At 50.0% G+C, this 15,600-nt stretch overlaps 1 protein-coding gene across 3 annotated transcripts in view; it reads right to left on the minus strand.

The window, feature by feature from the left end:
* Positions 1-3,074: 3,074 nt before the first annotated feature.
* The window catches only part of Scnn1a (sodium channel epithelial 1 subunit alpha), a 30,501-nt gene continuing 17,975 nt past the window's right edge, over positions 3,075-15,600 (minus strand). For all 3 annotated transcript variants that reach the window (XM_027428322.2, XM_035448461.1, XM_027428321.2), the window contains 10 exons: positions 15,241-15,431; positions 9,658-9,761; positions 9,154-9,317; positions 8,621-8,719; positions 8,314-8,431; positions 5,346-5,424; positions 5,181-5,238; positions 4,940-4,995; positions 4,745-4,820; positions 3,075-4,353 (listed from right to left, as the gene is read on the minus strand). In XM_027428322.2, coding sequence (XP_027284123.1) covers positions 3,967-4,353; positions 4,745-4,820; positions 4,940-4,995; positions 5,181-5,238; positions 5,346-5,424; positions 8,314-8,431; positions 8,621-8,719; positions 9,154-9,317; positions 9,658-9,761; positions 15,241-15,431 — 1,332 coding nt within the window. In that variant the 3' untranslated portion in view covers positions 3,075-3,966. The remainder of the gene's footprint in view (positions 4,354-4,744; positions 4,821-4,939; positions 4,996-5,180; positions 5,239-5,345; positions 5,425-8,313; positions 8,432-8,620; positions 8,720-9,153; positions 9,318-9,657; positions 9,762-15,240; positions 15,432-15,600) is intronic.

A 15,600-nucleotide genomic window follows, 5' to 3' on the forward strand; every position in this document is an offset into this window, starting at 1 on the left:
ACACACACCACAGATTAAAATAGACAAGAAACACACTAACACATCTCCTAGGGCTGGTTTGGTGGTTAGATTCATATGGAGTATTAGCAAGTGTTTGCCACATGTTAAGTATCATACAATATCAATAATTTGTATTTATAATGAATAACAAATTCAAGGTTCCATGTTTAACATTACAAGGAATTTTTAATTGTCTGTGCAAACTGCCAAAGCCGTTATTACTCAGAGCCTGGCACAAAAGGGGAATTTCCTCCACAGCTTAGGATACATGCTGATTTTTCCTGGTATGTTTGAAGCTTTGAGACAATGTACCACTAAAGTGCTCCGTACAACTCAGTTCTGGAGAAAAGGGTAAGAACAGTGAACCTGAGGGTGTGACAAGCCAAGAATATGACCACAAAGCCAGGCATGGTATCACATGCCTATAACCCCAGCACTCGGGAGGCAAAGACAGGAGAATCCTGTCTTTGTAGTCCAGCCTGGTCTACAAAGCAAGTTCTAGGACAGCCAACACTGTCCTAGAACACAGAAAACCCTGTCTCAGACACACACACACACACACAGAGAGAGAGAGAGAGAGAGAGAGAGAGAGAGAGAGAGAGAGAGAGAAAGAATGAGAGAGAGAATGACCACAGTCACTGGAATAGAAAAGGTAATGGTTGGGGCTGGAGAGGCTTGCTGCTCTTGCAGAGGTTCAGGGTTGGGTTTCCAGTACCCACACAGCAGCTTATAACTGTCAGTGACTCCAGTTCTAAGGGATCAGATACCCTCTCCTGGCCTCAGTTATGCATGGGGTACACAGAATATATACAGGCAAAACAGCTATAAACATAAAATAAAAACAACAAATCTTTTTTTTTTCTTTGTGTTTTCTCTGTGTAACGGCTCCAGCTTTCCTGGAACTCATTCTGTAGACCAGGCTGGCCTCGAACTCACAGAGATCCACCTGCATCTGCCTCCCGAGTGCTGGGATCTAAAAGCTTGTACCACCACCGCTTAGCCAAAAACCAGTAAATCTTAACATTAAGAAAAAAAAATTAAGCCAAGCGTTGGTGGCACACTCCTTTAATCCCAGCACTTGGGAGGCAGGCAGATCTCTGTGAGTTCAAGACCAGCCTGGTCTACAAGAGCTAGTTCCAGGACAACCTCCAAAGCCACAGAGAAACCCTGTCTCAAAAAACCAAAAAACAAAACAAAACAAAAAAATGAAAATAACAGAAAAGGAGCTGAAGAGATGGCTCAGTGGTTAGGAGAAACTGTTGCTCTTGCAGAGGACCCAGGTTTGGATCCCAGAACCCATAAAGTGGCTCACAACCATCCATAACTCCAGTTCCAGGGGATCTGGAGTCCTCTTCTGACCTCTGTGGGCACCAGGCCTGCTTACGGTGTACATTCATACATTTAGGCAAAATGCTCATATACCTGAATTTACAAAAGAAAAAAAGAAAAAAGAAAAGAAAACCACCCTGCCTTTTTAAGAAAAAAGGAAGGAAGGAAGGGAGGGAGGAAGGAAGGGAGGGAGGAAGGAAGGAAGGAAGGAAGGAAGGAAGGAAGGAAGGAAGGAAGGCATGATACTGGGCATAACAGGACTAGAGCTGGTGAGTGGGGAAGCCAGAGCAAAGGATGGAGGAAAGAGGCTCGGATACCACCATCCCGTCCGCCACGATACATGGCATGCCTCACACACATGTGTGTACACTGATTCCAAAGGGCACTAGGCCTTTGTCCCGGTGACGTGGGCCCTGGCAGCTCTCCTGCCATCCAATGCCCCACCTTACAGAGAGACCTGGTGAATCAGTGAGGAGGGCCTGGTTCCAGGCAGCTCCGTGAGAATAGCAATCCAGGGTAAACCACTTCACCTGCTAAGGCTGATGAGGAGAATGAAGAGAAGTGAAGCCTTTTCCCTCTAAACACTCTGATCCCACCTCCCAGGAGTGTCTTCAGACAAGAAGCAAGATAAGGACAAACCTCCGGATGGCAACACTAGTCGATAAGAGGGATCCAGAGATGCAGGATGACACAGGACTGCTGCCTCCCTAATAGATCCAGGCAGGAATGGGCAGGGAAGGCTAGGGCCAAACAGAGAGGGAGGAAGGGCCAGAGCAGTCACACCTGAGGCTCAGACAGGGACAATGTTGAAACAACACCATTTCCTGCCATTGACATGAGTCTGGGAAAGGGAAGTCAAAGTCTTCATGCTGCATGCGTGACTGAAGTCCCTGTTCCTTCCCTCTTTCTACAAGATCCCCTTTGCCCTCACGCCTTTGATCCCAGCACTTGGGAGGCAGGCTGTGAGTTCAAGGCCAGCCTGGTCTACAGAATGGGTTCTCCGAGGAGGTAAAATAATAATAATAATAAAATAATAAAAAAAAGGACCCTCTTCTCCTCTGGCTCCTAAGGTAAGGACAGAAATTGTTATGAAAACGGGAAATGGGGCCGGGCGTTGGTGGTGCGTGCCTTTAATCCCAGCACTCGGGAGGCAGAGGCAGGTGGATCTCTGTGAGTTCGAGGCCAGCCTGGTCTCCATAGCAAGTGCCAGGACAGCTTCCAAAGCTACAAAGAGAAACCCTGTCTCAAAAAACAAAAACAAAAACAAAAACAAAAGAAAAAAAATGGGAAATGGGAACAATCCCAAGTCTTATTCCCACAACACCACAGGACGGGGTCCTTCTGGTTCCCAGTTCTGATGATTGAGGTGGGCAGAGGAAGTGCAGATGAGAAAAGGGGGGTTCCACTCAGACACCCCCCCCCCAGTTTCTCCTTTATTGAAGTCAGGAAGGTTCCCTCTGCCCCCTTCACTGTGAATGAGACTACTCAAGGCTCTAAAATTCTGGAAGAACTGGTCTCACCCTCCTCCTCCACCAGGGCAGTGATGGGGCGGAGGGCGGCAGAGGTTACATCACAGCTGGGTGGAGTCTGAAGAAGAGTGTTCTTGATGACATACAACAGAGGCAAGTTCCGCACAGCTGCCTGTGCCCTCCCTCCACTCCAGGGCCTCCCACAAACATAGGCAGTGCCTCTGGGACTTGCATCCCTACCCATTTCATGGGGCCCCATCGGCTCTGCAGACAGTGTTAGGTAACAAGCGTTTATTGGCAACCTGCCTACCTGCTCCAAGTGGGATACTGGGCTAGACCTGAAGGATACAAAACTGAGAAAGCCTCGTCCCTGACCACAAGGAGTTCACAGTCTACTCAGGGAGACAGTGACACAAGAATGTGAACATACGGCATAGTGCACTATGAGACAAGGGGATATGGTAAAAGTTCACAAAAGCAATGGTCCTTTGAGCAGAGTTCTAAGGGTGCATAGAAGGTATCTAGGAGATGGTAGAGGAAGCTTCCAGGCTGAGAAAATAGCTGAGACAAGCATGAAGGACACGGCACAGAGGCACTGTGGCACAGGGTATTAAACGAGAGAGGAGTCTCAGAGATGGAGGAGAATGGCCAACCCTTTACTATACTCATCTTACTCTAGGCCCCACCCTGGGGAGTCAGGGAAGGGGAATTGCCAAAGAACTAATAAAGGGGGCTTTTGGGTGGGGTTCCCCACCCAAGTTCAAGAAAGGGGGCAGACATCTGTGTCTCTGAAGGTGGCGCGGCGAGGCCAATCTCTGGTCATGGGGTAGGAAACCTGTGGCCACTTTTCCGAGCCTTGTTTATATTTGTTCGTTGGTCGTTTCCCAGGAAAGTTCCTTGTCAAAGTTCCAAGTCTGGCTTGGCTGATCCAAGGGAAAAGGAGACTTGTTTGAGCTTGTGCGGAAAGCAGTGTTCAGAAGCATGAGCCGGGCAGCTCAGAACAGCTCATTAGCTGCTGTTCTCTGGATAACTTCCTGGCCCCTTACTTAGCCTACTCCCTCAGGCACACCAAAGGCAGCTGGGCAGCTGTTGAAGGTGCCACTGAAGATGAGATATACTTCGGTTTACCCAGGAGCACTGGCCTGGGTGAGAGGACAACTCTCCTCTCTCAGGGCTCCCCCAGGGCACAGGCAGAAGGGCCAGGCACTGCAGAATCCAGTGGATGGGCACAGGGGCCTAGGGTTGCATAGGCAGGCGGAGGGGCCGTCAGGGCCAGGGAAGGGGCTGTGCCCTGCTGGGGCAAAGAAGGCAGTGGGGATGTAGGGTGGGGACAGAATCGGGAGGGGAAGGAGGAAGCCGGAGTGGAGGCCACTTCCCTCGCACCCCTGGCCCCTCGTCCTGGAGACCAGTACCGGCTTCTGAACCTGTGCAACAGCATGAGGACTGTGATGACCAGGAGGTCAAAGATGAGCTCGGCCATTTCCACCACAGATAGCACAGACGAGCCGAACCACAGGCTCCACTGGCTGCCCAGGTTAGACAGGAGGGTGACCATCTGCCAGGAGAAAGAAGCACAACCCCCCTCTTACCAAGCCAGCTCCCTTTGTACCCGGGGCCCACCTGGGCCTCCCCACCATGCAGGGGCAGCTCCTACTTATCATCCCACACAGGAAAATGGTCATGAGACCAGCAGAAACCGGGGTGCATCTCAAGGGCCTTCTCCCAGTTGTGTGTCACACAGGCATCCCTCCCACACCCAGACCTCACACCCCAGCTCCCTCCTCCAATGTGTCCACTTTATCCTGGACCCCACTTCCTTTTCCTTGTCTTCTACCCCTGGGACACAAACCCTTCTGGCCCCACAAAGGTGACCCCTCATCCTCCCTCACAGCCACCCCGCCAAGCCCCCAGGAGACCACAGGCTCCCTGACTAAGGCAGGCCCTACCGTGACAGAGGGAGACTCCGAATTAGTTTTATAGTTCAGCTCCTTGAAGAAGATGTTGAGTTTTGCGACTCCATTTCTTTGGGGAGTGGGAAAGAGTGGGAAGAGATGTCAGAGGGTTAACACCAAAGGCCCTCTTCCCAGCACCCCCATCAGAACCTCCGTTCCCAAAGGATCCTGCCCAGGAGTAGGCCTGACCTTTTGTTGTTGATTGTGTAATTATTCTGCAAGGACAACATCTCGAAGATCCAATCCTGGGGAAAAAAAACGGGAGGGTGGGCAAGGAGGTCACCCCTGTATTCCTCAGGTTTACAGGGATAGATGGTATCAGTCATATGTACCAGCATGTATAACACTCAAAGGACCTCTGTGTTATGCACGCTTGCACGTGTGTGCAACTGTGTTCCCGTGCACATCCACCCCCCTCCCTCCACCTTACCTGGGACTTCACAGAGGGCCATCGTGAGTAGCCAGCAGAGAGCTTGTAGTTGGTCACACTGCAGACAGATAAAAGCACTCGGTGAAGAGTGGGGCTCTATTAGCTACTTTCATCCTACCCAGCCAAGCAGATGCTGCCCAGCCCACGCCGGGGAAGGACCCTTACCTGCACGGCTTCCGACACTTGGAGAAACAGCCCAGGCTGTCCAAGGAGAAGGCACCCTGCAGCTTATAGTAGCAGTAGCCTGTGGGTGCAGAGAAGGGCCTGGTTTCTGAGGGCATCTCCCCTTCTCCACACACAGAGCCTTCCACACTGCCTGGGCACCCACTTTACAAGAGCATTTCAATGGCACCTCAGGAGTAGCAACCACAGCAAAACTGTTTAAGAAATTAAGCTAAGCTGGGGGTGGGGAACAGTCATACAAATATGTGTTCAAAAGGCACAAAAATTAAAAGTCAGAAAAAAATGGGAACAATGATTACATAATAAAGGGGTTAAACCACAATGACAAACACTCACTAGGAAAACTATTAAAAAAAAAAAAAAAACTGCCAACAAGGACTGCTGGGACCATCATTTGCTGCAGCTGGGACTATGAGATGGTACAGCCACCTCCAAAAGTATGGCAGTCCCTCAGAAAGGCGAAACTATTACCATGAGCCAGCTATTCTCCTAGGTGTGTAAGAGGAGAACTGGACTCATAAGTCCACATTGAGGACATGTATACAGATGTTAGTCATAAAACCCCAAATTAGAAACAACCGAAATATCCATCAGCTGGCTAAGTGAATAAACACAAAGTACAGCCAGCTGGGAATGATGGCACACACTGGTAATCCCAGCACTCATGGACCTCAGGCAGGAGGACTGCTGTAAATCTGAAGCCTGCCTGGGCTACAGTATGAGATTCTGCCTCAATAAACAAAAGTTTTATATCTATGCAACAGGATATGTAACAAGGAAAAAAAGAGTTGACGCATGTTATACATGGATGGAAACATTGTTAAGTGACAGAAGCCAGTGGCAAAGGACATGTTTATGACTCCATCTACATGAAATGTTCAACGCAGGGGCTAATGGTTTCCCAGCATTGGAAGGGAGAGGCAGGTGGATCTCTGTGAGTTCGAGGCCTGCCTGGTTTACATAGTGAGTTCCAAGACAGCAGACATATGTATCAAGACCCTATCTCAGTAAATAAATAGATGGATATAAAAAAAGAATTTAGGCTGGTGGTGGTGGAGCACATCTTTAATCCCAGCACTTAATCCCAGGCAGAGGCAAGTGGATCTCTATGAGTTCAAGGCCAGCCTGGTTTACATAGTGAGTTCCAAGACAGCCAGAGCTACACAGAAACCCTGTCTCAACAAGTCCAAAACAAAGAACTTAGGAAGAATTGTTGGAAAGCAGGGAGGGGAATAGAGAAGGACCCCCCAAGCCAGCTGCCCACGGCCCTGTTCATGCTGGGACTCACGTCTTCCCTGATGCGTCTGCCTGCCCATCTAAGAATGGCGATACCAGTGGCCTCTGAGTTCCCTCCAGTTCTGACTATCTGTGATCCTCCAAGGTGAGGGGCAGGAGGCAGGGGACAGGAGGCGGGGGCAGGGAGCAGGGGCAGGGGGCAGGGAGCAGGGGCAAAGGGCAGGAAGCTGGGGGCAGGGGCAGGGGCACTAGGCGAGAAGAGGTAGGAGGCAGGAGACTACCCTGACAAGAGCAGTGGCAGAGGAGTCCTGTCAGAAGCAGTTCCAGGCTAGAAAGGAGGCAGGTACCACAGACAGGTGTGACTGGGACAGAGGTGAAACAACTCCACAGAGCCCTCCTTGTGTCCATAGTGTCTGGTGCCTTGTCCCCGCCAGCAATGGCCCTGGCCCTTCATTTTTCACCCTGCCCTTGGATGAGGGCTAGAGGGGCCCCTAGGGGGAACCGTCTACAGGACAAGTGTCTGTGCAGATGAGAGCATGCCGGTCAGGACCATGAGGGATTCCTGCTATCCCATAGTTCCTGTTAGGACATCTTTCTCCCAGCATTCTAGGATAGCTCTGCCACAGTGGAAAGGGAAAGGGTGTGTCTAAGACAATGGCCGGATAAGCAGGGCATGCCAGGTCTCTCCAACTTGTTTGCTTGTGCCCTGCTCCAGGTAAAAGCATTCTCTAACAAATGAATGTGCATTTGATTTACAAATTACATCCCAGGGGAAGAGACAGCTCAGTGGGTTGAGCCCCTGAACCTGATCAGAGTTGAATCTGTGATTCCTGTGACACAAGTACACCCACAAGCAGGCATACATCACACACACACACACACACACACACACACACACACACACACACACGTGCACACACGCACGCATGCACGCACGCACGCCCGCGCATGCACACATACACCCACACTCTCTTTTTCTCTCTCTCTCTCTCACACACACACAGAAAGAGGGGCATGGAGGGAGAAAGGAACAGGGAAGGAGGGAAGGAAGGAAAGAGGAAGGTTGGTTAGTTTAACTCACAAATTGCATCCCTGGAATGCCAAAATGTACAGCACCAGTTTTTCTTTCTTTTTTTTTTTTTTTTTTTTTGTTTGTTTGTTGGTTTGGTTTGTTTTTTCAAGACAGGATTTCTTTATAACAGCCCTGGTTGACCTGGAACTCACTTTGTAGACCAGGCTGGCCTCGAACTCACTGATATCCACTTGCCTCTGTCTCCCAAGGGCAGGGATTCAAGGAGTGCGCCACCACCATCCAGCTCCAGCATATAGTTTCTAAAACACAAAGAGCTGAGACAGAAACACAGGACTCTAATAATTTCTTCCTAGGCCCCAGTGAGATGTTGGGTGCTCTACCTAAGCCCCACCACAGCCAGTCCTTCTGAGCACCCCAAGAATGAGCAGGCACACGGAAACACTGCAGGAGGCGCACTAGGCACACACTACCTACCTTCTGCTGCAGGTTATTTTTCAAAAGAACAATTCTTTCACGCAATGCACAAAAGCCAAAGACAGGAAGGAAAGAGGGAGGGAAACAGGCAGAGACTAGGGGCAGAAAAGCCAGCAATAGGGAGCCATCCCAGACAAGGGCTCTGGAAGCCAGGCACTTAGGGAAGTAGAGGTGAGCTGTGGACAGTGCAAGGGCTCTCCTGCTCACCCCAGGAACTCTGCTTTCGGTAGTCACAGAACTCTACACCCTTGGGCTTAGGGTAGAAGATATAGGCACAGCCACACTTCTTGATCATGTTCTCCTGGAAGCAGGAGTGAATGCACACCTGCAGGGGAGGGGAGGGGAGAGGCGAGAGGCTTCAGGCCTGGCCCAACCCCACTGTCTGTGAGCCCCAAGTGCAGGAAGGCTGAGCCCTTCTAACCACTGTGCCAGCACCGCCCTTTCTACTACCCCGACCCATTTCCTCCTCCATCCAAAGTGCAGTCCCCTAATGGCTGTGACAGGCTCTGTGTACCTGCTGCGTGTACTTGGAAGGGTAAAGGTTCTTGACAGGGACATCACTGCCATTCTCAGTACAGTCACCATAATTGCCTCCAAGGCTGTCCAGGGCTTCCTGTGAACCCGGGCACATGAAGAGATCACAGGTGAGGGGGCACAGCCAGCGACCCAGGCTTCCCCCTGACTTTATAGTCTTCCCTCAATCCCAAGAACTAACTCACACCCTGCCAGCAGCAGCCTATCAGCCTCCCCAGCTCAAAAACATGCTCCAGCACTCCCAGACAACTCCCATCCCTTGTACTACTTTGGAGCCCATGCATGGATCCAGAGCATCCTCTGATCCTAAGGAAGTCCTGAGCCCTTCTTAGCAATGGAGGTCTTCTCAAGCCTTGCTCCCCATGCCCCCTAGGCTTCCTTCTCCGTCCAGTTCTGCTCCTGACAACCTCCGCATGATGGAACCTACTCACAAGGCCTCCCTTCAGTCTCCAGTCCCCATCTTCCTCCCTCCAATGGGGCCCTCTTCACAGGCTCCCCATCACGCATCCTTGCCTTCCTCATGCTGATGGAGGTCTCCACACCAGGCCGCAAGTTGAAGCCACCGTCATCCATGAAGGCAGGCTCATCCTGCCCATGCACCATCACCCTGGCCCCTGTCACTGTGGACAGCAGGGGGATGAAGTCGTTCTGCTCTGTGCGCAGTGTCAGAGACAGACCTGAGGATGCAGCAGGAGAAGAGTTGGGGATGGAGACCCACCCTCTCTCCCCTGTAGAGTCCTTCATCTCCTGGTGGAACAAGACCTGTAAGCCCCTCAGGTAAACTTGGTTACACAGAGCTGGATTCTCAGCCAGGCTTAAAGCACAGAATTCCTTCCATGCCTAGAATGCTATTGGGGCGGGGGAGCATGGGGGGGGGCGGGGGACAGAAAGGACAGAACAGACCCTTCCAGAATAATGAGGGGCATATCAAGGTGGGACCCAGAAAGTGCCCAGCATCTCTAGAACATAAGCCCACGGTGAGTGAGGAAGGGTGTAATGAGGACAGGAGCTGCTCACCATTGTTGACTCCCGGCATGGAAGACATCCAGAGATTGGAGTTGTTCTTGTTGTTGAATGTGTAGCAGTTCCCATACATGGGGTGGTGGAACTGAGAATAATTCCTTAGTGGGTAAGAGAGCAAGGGCAACAGGATCAGAGGGGGGGTACAGGAGGTGAGCGAAGCATGAGGTGAGGCAGAAGAGATCAGTCCCCTCCTGTCTGCTTCCTGTCACCTCCTGTGTGTCCACACCACACTAGGAGGTCTGCCCCTGATCCCTCTGTCACTCCAGCCAACAGGCTCATTCTACATCACACAAAACAAGGCCACACAGACATAGTGGCTGGCTTGGGATTTACATGAGTGATCTTGTGTGGTACAGGCTTTATTTTATCTTTTTCTGAAGAACAAAAGTCTCCTAATCTCTGTGTTTGAGATCCACCCATGATGCCTCATCAGATCTGCTGATTCTACCTGTGACTTGCCATCCCTGGTGTGAAGCCATCCCTGGTGTGAAGCCATCCCTGGTGTGCAGCCACCCCTGGTGTGAAGCCATCCCTGATGTGAAGCCATCCCTGGTGTGAAGCCATCCCTGGTGTGAAGCCATCCCTGGTGTGAAGCCATCCCTGGTATGAAGCCATCATCTCCAGTGTGGCTCCACCATACTGTGCCCTTCTCCCCAAGGCACACAGACAGTGATGAGGGGCCTGGGATTCAGACCCGCACATCTCCTCGAGAGCCCAGCTTCCTCTAACCTCCCTGCTGGGTTCCTTGTGTCCTCTCATGTTATATTAAGACATTAGCAATGTCCCTAACTCTTCAGCATCCAAATCTTGCTTCTCCATTCATATTGAAACATCCTTGAGGACAGGAACCACACCTCATTCATCTCTGTCTTATTCTGGGGTCAGAAACATGGTTCCTGGCGCACAGGCAACACAGGGGGTTCACTGATATCTAGTTATGAGTGCATGAGTTAATGAGGGGAGTGGAGAGATGGAGGAAAACAGCGTTAGAGGAAGGAGGGGAACCCACAGTGAGCATGGGACAGAGGGGAAGATGTTCAGAACACAGGGAGGAGGAAACAAAGCCATGCTTGCCAGAGGCCTCAGAGTGCCTGCGTATCTCAGATGGTCTATAACAGGCCATGCTGCTACAGCAGAAATGCCGAGTGACAGCAAAGCACAGAGCTGTGTGGGAAGAGGGGACCTGTGTTCTACGCCCTGCTGTTTGGGGGATGGCAGTGGGGACAGGACAAGAGGAAAATGAGGCTCTGGCCTGTGACCAGTAGAGAAGTCAGAGGGGACACTGACTAGCTAGCGGTAAGGGTGGCTCTGGTCATGTGTCCCTGAGCTGGCCATATTTCCCAGGGATATTCTCTTCAACACACACACACACACACACACACACACACCACACGTAATAAATTATTTTTAAAGAACAAAGCCCCATCCAGGTGTGGCTGTAATCCCAGCACTTGGGAGGCCGATCCAGAGGGTTGCTGCCAGCATGAGGCTAACTGGGGCTACAGGCTACACAGTGAGTTCCAGATCAGTCTGGGATAAGAGTGATACATTGTCAGAAAACAAAACAAAACAAAACAAAACAAAGGCTCAAAAGTTCAACTCCCAATATTTGAACTAACTCTAAGAAATATTAGAAAGGTGGCCAAACAAGTTTCTTTCTTTCTTTCTTTTTTGAGTTTATTGAGACAGGGTTTCTCTGTGTAATCCTGGCCATCGTGGTACTCGCTCCTCGAACTCAGATCTGCCTGCCTCTCTCTGCCTGGGATTAAGGGTGTATGTCACCATGCCTGGCTTAATCTCCCTCTCTGTCAAATGAAGATGGCAGAAACAGCTAGAGTAGGGCACTAAGGACTAAGTTAAAGTATTAATACTTATTAAGAACTGTATTAGCACTGGGCATTGGTGGCGCACACCTTTAATCCCAGCACTCGGGAGGCACTCTCTGTGAGTTCGAGGCCAGCCTGGTCTCCAGAGCAAGTACCAGGATAGGCTCCAAAGCTACACAGAAAAACCCTATCTAGAAGAACAAAAAAAAAAAAAAACAAAAAAAACAAAAAAAAGAAGAAGAAGAAGAAGAAGAAGAAGAAGAAGAAGAAGAAGAAGAAGAAGAACTGTATTAGCTTCCCATTAAGGTGGTAATGATTCTAAATTGGCTAAAGTAAAAAGGCAAACGGGCTAGCAGGATGGCTGGGCTGGCAAAGGTGCTTGCCACCTTAAGGGTGAGAAAACCAAATCCCCAAAACTGTCTTCTACACACATGCACATATGCACATAACTAAAGGCAGTTTGTTGTTGTTGTTTGTTTGTTTGTTTGTTTTTAAGATAGACAATAACAGGTGGAGGATGTGGAGAATTTAGATCCCTCAGGATTGCTGACAAAGCATGTCCCTGTGCACAGTCCAGCAGTGCCTCCAAATCTGAAACAGTGATGTGACCCACAACCCAAATCCTACATGCACCCAAGGGAAACTAAAACATTGTCAGCGTGAAAGCTTACTCAGACACATTTACATCAGCGCCATTCATAAAGGCCAAAGAGCAGGCACGTCCCTTATCACAAGGTTGTGATATGTCTGTACAACGCGGTATTATTTGCTCATACATGAGTTCTGACACATGCTACAGCATAGATAAACCTGGAAACATAGGCTAAGTGAAAGAAGCCACGAGTCACAAGAGATGCCATACACACACACACACATATATATCTGCATGCTAGGCAACCAATCTACCACTGAACTACGCACATCCCTACCCCTTGTATGAACGCTCCAAAAAGAGCAGTCCATGAAGACAGAAAGCAGATTAGTGGTTCCCAGGGCTTGAAAGAGATAGAATGGGGAACTGCTAATGGGTAAATGGGTTTCCTGGGGGTGGGTGAGGAAAATGTTCTAAAATTAGACAGTGGCAATGGTTGCACAACTCTAAATATTTTAAAACCACTAAACTGTGCATATGAATAGGAAGACTCTCACTACCTGTTACTAAGGGAAAGATTATGTCTGAGGATTCAGGTCAGTGATGTAGAGTGCTTCCCTGCATGTTGGGATGGCCCTTCAGAAGGAAAAAAAAAAAAAAAAAAAAAAAAAAGAGGAAGAAGAGAAGAGAAGGTCCAGAAGGCCATGCTAAGGAAGGAAGCTCAGTTAGACTCTGAAGGGTTTTATATAATATATATATATATATATATATATATATATATATTGTGTGTGTGTGTGTGTGTGTGTGTGTGTGTGTGTGTATGCTTTGCCTGCTTGCGTATATATATAAATACCACATGCATGCCTGGTGGCCGTGGGGACCAGAAGATGGTGTCGGATCCCATGGAACTGGAGCTATAGACAGTTATAAGTTGCATGTGGTTGCTAGAAACAGAACTTGGGTCCTCTATAGAGGCAGACAGTGCTCTTAACTGCTGAGTCATCTCTCCAGCCCCTACCTCAGAGGATTTTAATGTAACAAAAGGAAAGCTCCCTGCTGTGTTCACATGGTGCCTCTTGATTCTTGGGTTGGAAAATTACTTCCCAGTGTGCTAGATGGAAAGTAATGGGATCCAATAGGAAGAGATAGGGTCTCGGGGCAAATCCTCATGAATGGATCCATAGCATTACCATGGAGTTCCAGAGAGGGTTAGCTACTGTAAGAGTGGGTTATTGAGCCGGGCGTTGGTGGCGCACGCCTTTAATCCCAGCACTCGGGAGGCAGAGGCAGGCAGATCTCTGTGAGTTCGAGGCCAGCCTGGTCTCCAGAGCGAGTGCCAGGACAGGCTCCAAAGCTACACAGAGAAACCCTGAGTCGAAAAAAAAAAAAAAAAAAAAAGGGTTATTGTTTAGTCAGGTCTGCCCTTCCTGCTTTCTCTTTCACACGCTCACTTTCCCTTCCCCTTTAGTTATGTTATGTTCTGGGGGCCCTCATCAGGTCCCCGCACCACGCTCTTGGACTTCCCAGCCTCTAGTACTGTAAAAAACAAACTTCTTTTCTTCATGAACCACCCACTCTGCCTCAGTGAGGACTGGAAGCAGAAAGTCAGACAGCTTACACGGTTGCCCCAACAGTCCTGGTGAGAAAGGATAAGACTCGCCGGGCATTGGTGGCGCACGCCTTTAATCCCAGCACTCAGGAGGCAGAAGCAGGCAGATCTCTGTGAGTTCGAGAGCAGCCTGGTCTACAAGAGCTAGTTCCAGGACAGCCTCCAAAGCCACAGAGAAACCCTGTCTCGAAAAAACAAAAACAAACAAACAAAAAAAAAGGATAGGACTCAGAGCTGAGGAGGAAACCTTGATGCCAGGACTTCCTGCTGGGAAGGGAGGCATGAGCTTGGAGTGGACAAACGGGGAGGATTGGGACAAAAACTCCAGGTGGAAGGCGACAGAGGGGCTTGGTGACAGGTGCTGTTAGTCCAGGCTTAGCTGCCTCACTCCCCACCTGCTAGCTGCCACCTTTTAAACAAACAAAACACACAGTCAGGTAGAAAGTTGTGTGATGGGAAGCCTGTCAGCACATGGGGGAAGAGGTGGGAGCACAAGCAGGTGACACCTGGCCCTGCTGCCACTCCAGTGACACAGGCTGGAAGGGACCCCGCCCCGCCCCTGCAGAGTGGAGAACTATTGCTTCAGTGGCCTTCCCCAGCCAGGCAGAGGGAACAGAGTAGAGGACAAGCAAGGGTAGGAGGCCAGAGGCTACAGGAGGGTGCCCCTCACTTCCACCTTCAACCAGCTCTTGGGGAGCTTGAATAAGTGGCTGTGGCCTCTTCAGAAGGACACAGAGTTATCCCTGGGGGACAGTGGGATGTGGAGAATCTTTAGGCCAGCCTGTGCCTCTAGGTATGTCACTTCACACGTTTGGATGCAAGAGAGCTGACCCCCATCATGCCCTGAAGTGTATAAAGTGCCCTCATATTGCCACCTCATGCACTGAATATTACTCTTAAAATAGGTATTAGCTAGCATCGTGTGTGTGTGTGTGTGTGTGTGTGTGTGTGTGTGTGTGTGTGTGTGTGTATCCATGTAATATATCCCACACGCCTACAACAGAGTCTAGCATGTGACCACGCAGAAATATTTATTGAACAAACCTCCTTTTTTGTTTGTTTGTGTTTTGTTTTGTTTTTAGCTTTAGTTTTTGGTTTTCCAAGACAGGGTTTCTTTGTGTAACAGCCCTGACTGTCCTGGAACTCACTTTGTAGACCAGGCTGGCCTTGAACTCATAGAAATCCTCCTGCCTCTGCCTCCCAAGCACTGGGATTAAAGGCGTATGCCACCACCACCCAGCTAAAACCTCCTTTCTTGTGTTTTGACTTGTTTCCGTTTTACAAAGAAAAGGGTCTGAAGAACGAAAGAATCACCAGGCCAAGGAGAGACAGAAGCACAGTGAGAACCCGGGTTGAGACCATCAGTCCATGGATTTCAACACACCGCTACCTACAGGCACCTGCTGGGCAGACTTGGGCCTCAGGCTAGTGCTTCCCCATTGCCCACTCTTGGGTATTCCCTCACCTAACCAGCAAGCATTTCCTGAGCCCTCAGGAGGACCCAGGAAGGAGACTCTTGAGCAATAACTGAGCCAGCAGCGCCTACTCACGCCTGGTTGCAGGGGGCCTGGTTGAACCGGCAGGTGAAGATGAAGTTGCCCAAGGCTTCTTCCTCTAGGGATGGTGAGGTGTCGGGCAGTCTGGACAGAATGTTGATGTAATGGAAGCGGTACCACTCCCTCACCGCATCCACCCCGGATGAGTACGTCTGGTAGAAGCAGTCTGATTTGTTCTGATTGCACTGTGCACAGAGATCGGAATGTCAGTGCCCATCAGGGAGCCACCAGGGTCAAAGACTGACAGGTGCGGTGTTCTGAGGGCTGATGAGCAGATCTAGGGACCAGGGCGTAGGTGGAACAGAAGGGGGAGAAACACAGAAGCCCCTAGGAGAGTTGGCCAGGGGAGCACAG

The sequence above is a fragment of the Cricetulus griseus genome, chromosome 8 (assembly GCF_003668045.3).
Source record: "Cricetulus griseus strain 17A/GY chromosome 8, alternate assembly CriGri-PICRH-1.0, whole genome shotgun sequence".
Classification (NCBI taxonomy): Eukaryota; Metazoa; Chordata; class Mammalia; order Rodentia; family Cricetidae; genus Cricetulus; species Cricetulus griseus.